At 49.8% G+C, this 546-nt stretch overlaps 1 protein-coding gene across 1 annotated transcript in view; it reads right to left on the bottom strand.

Annotated features, from left to right (window-relative positions):
- MICALL1 (MICAL like 1) overlaps positions 1–331 on the bottom strand; it is a 30,562-nt gene extending 30,231 nt beyond the window's left edge. Inside the window, exon 1 of the mRNA XM_023527461.1 lies at positions 265–331. Within this exon, the coding sequence (XP_023383229.1) occupies positions 265–331 (67 nt within the window). The remainder of the gene's footprint in view (positions 1–264) is intronic.
- Positions 332–546: the final 215 nt, after the last annotated feature.

The raw sequence follows: 546 nt of genomic DNA, 5'->3' as shown, positions 1-546 counted from the left end.
TGTGGACTCTCGGGCTTCCTAGGAAGGGGCTACCATGAGCCCAGCTTCCTGGTCAGCCCTCCTGGCCCCTCACAAACCTGTGCAGTCACCTTTCTACCTTCCCTGTCCTCTGTGGGAAAGCAACTCCAGGAAAGACGGTTTCCAGGTGCTCTCATTACATCAAGAACTTGGCCTCAGGACCCTAATACCAGACCCACCTCAGCCTTCAAAGACCATTAGGACTCTTTCGTTAAAACTCAGGAGGGATTATATCCCTCTCCTCACCAGCCTGAGGGGCTCTCTTCAGGTCCCTGAAGACAGCTCCAAAACTGACCTTGATCCCTGTTACCATACTAATAGCTTACACAGCACAGCCTTCTGGGCCCCTATTAGCCATTTGTAGGTTTTATAAGTTCATTTCTGAGTCAGCTCACCATGATAGGAAGTAAGGGCCTGTGTGACCACAGGCCAGACAACTCACTCCTATGAACCCCAATTTCCTACCCTGTAAAATCGGGCTAATCTTTGTTTTGCCAGTTGTGGGTAATCAGGTGAGATAATAGATGG

Source organism: Pteropus vampyrus, unplaced genomic scaffold (assembly GCF_000151845.1).
Source record: "Pteropus vampyrus isolate Shadow unplaced genomic scaffold, Pvam_2.0 Scaffold16, whole genome shotgun sequence".
In the NCBI taxonomy this organism is placed as follows: Eukaryota; Metazoa; Chordata; class Mammalia; order Chiroptera; family Pteropodidae; genus Pteropus; species Pteropus vampyrus.
The sequence above is the reverse complement of the archived record's forward strand: the minus strand, read 5'-3'. Positions and strand labels throughout refer to the sequence as shown.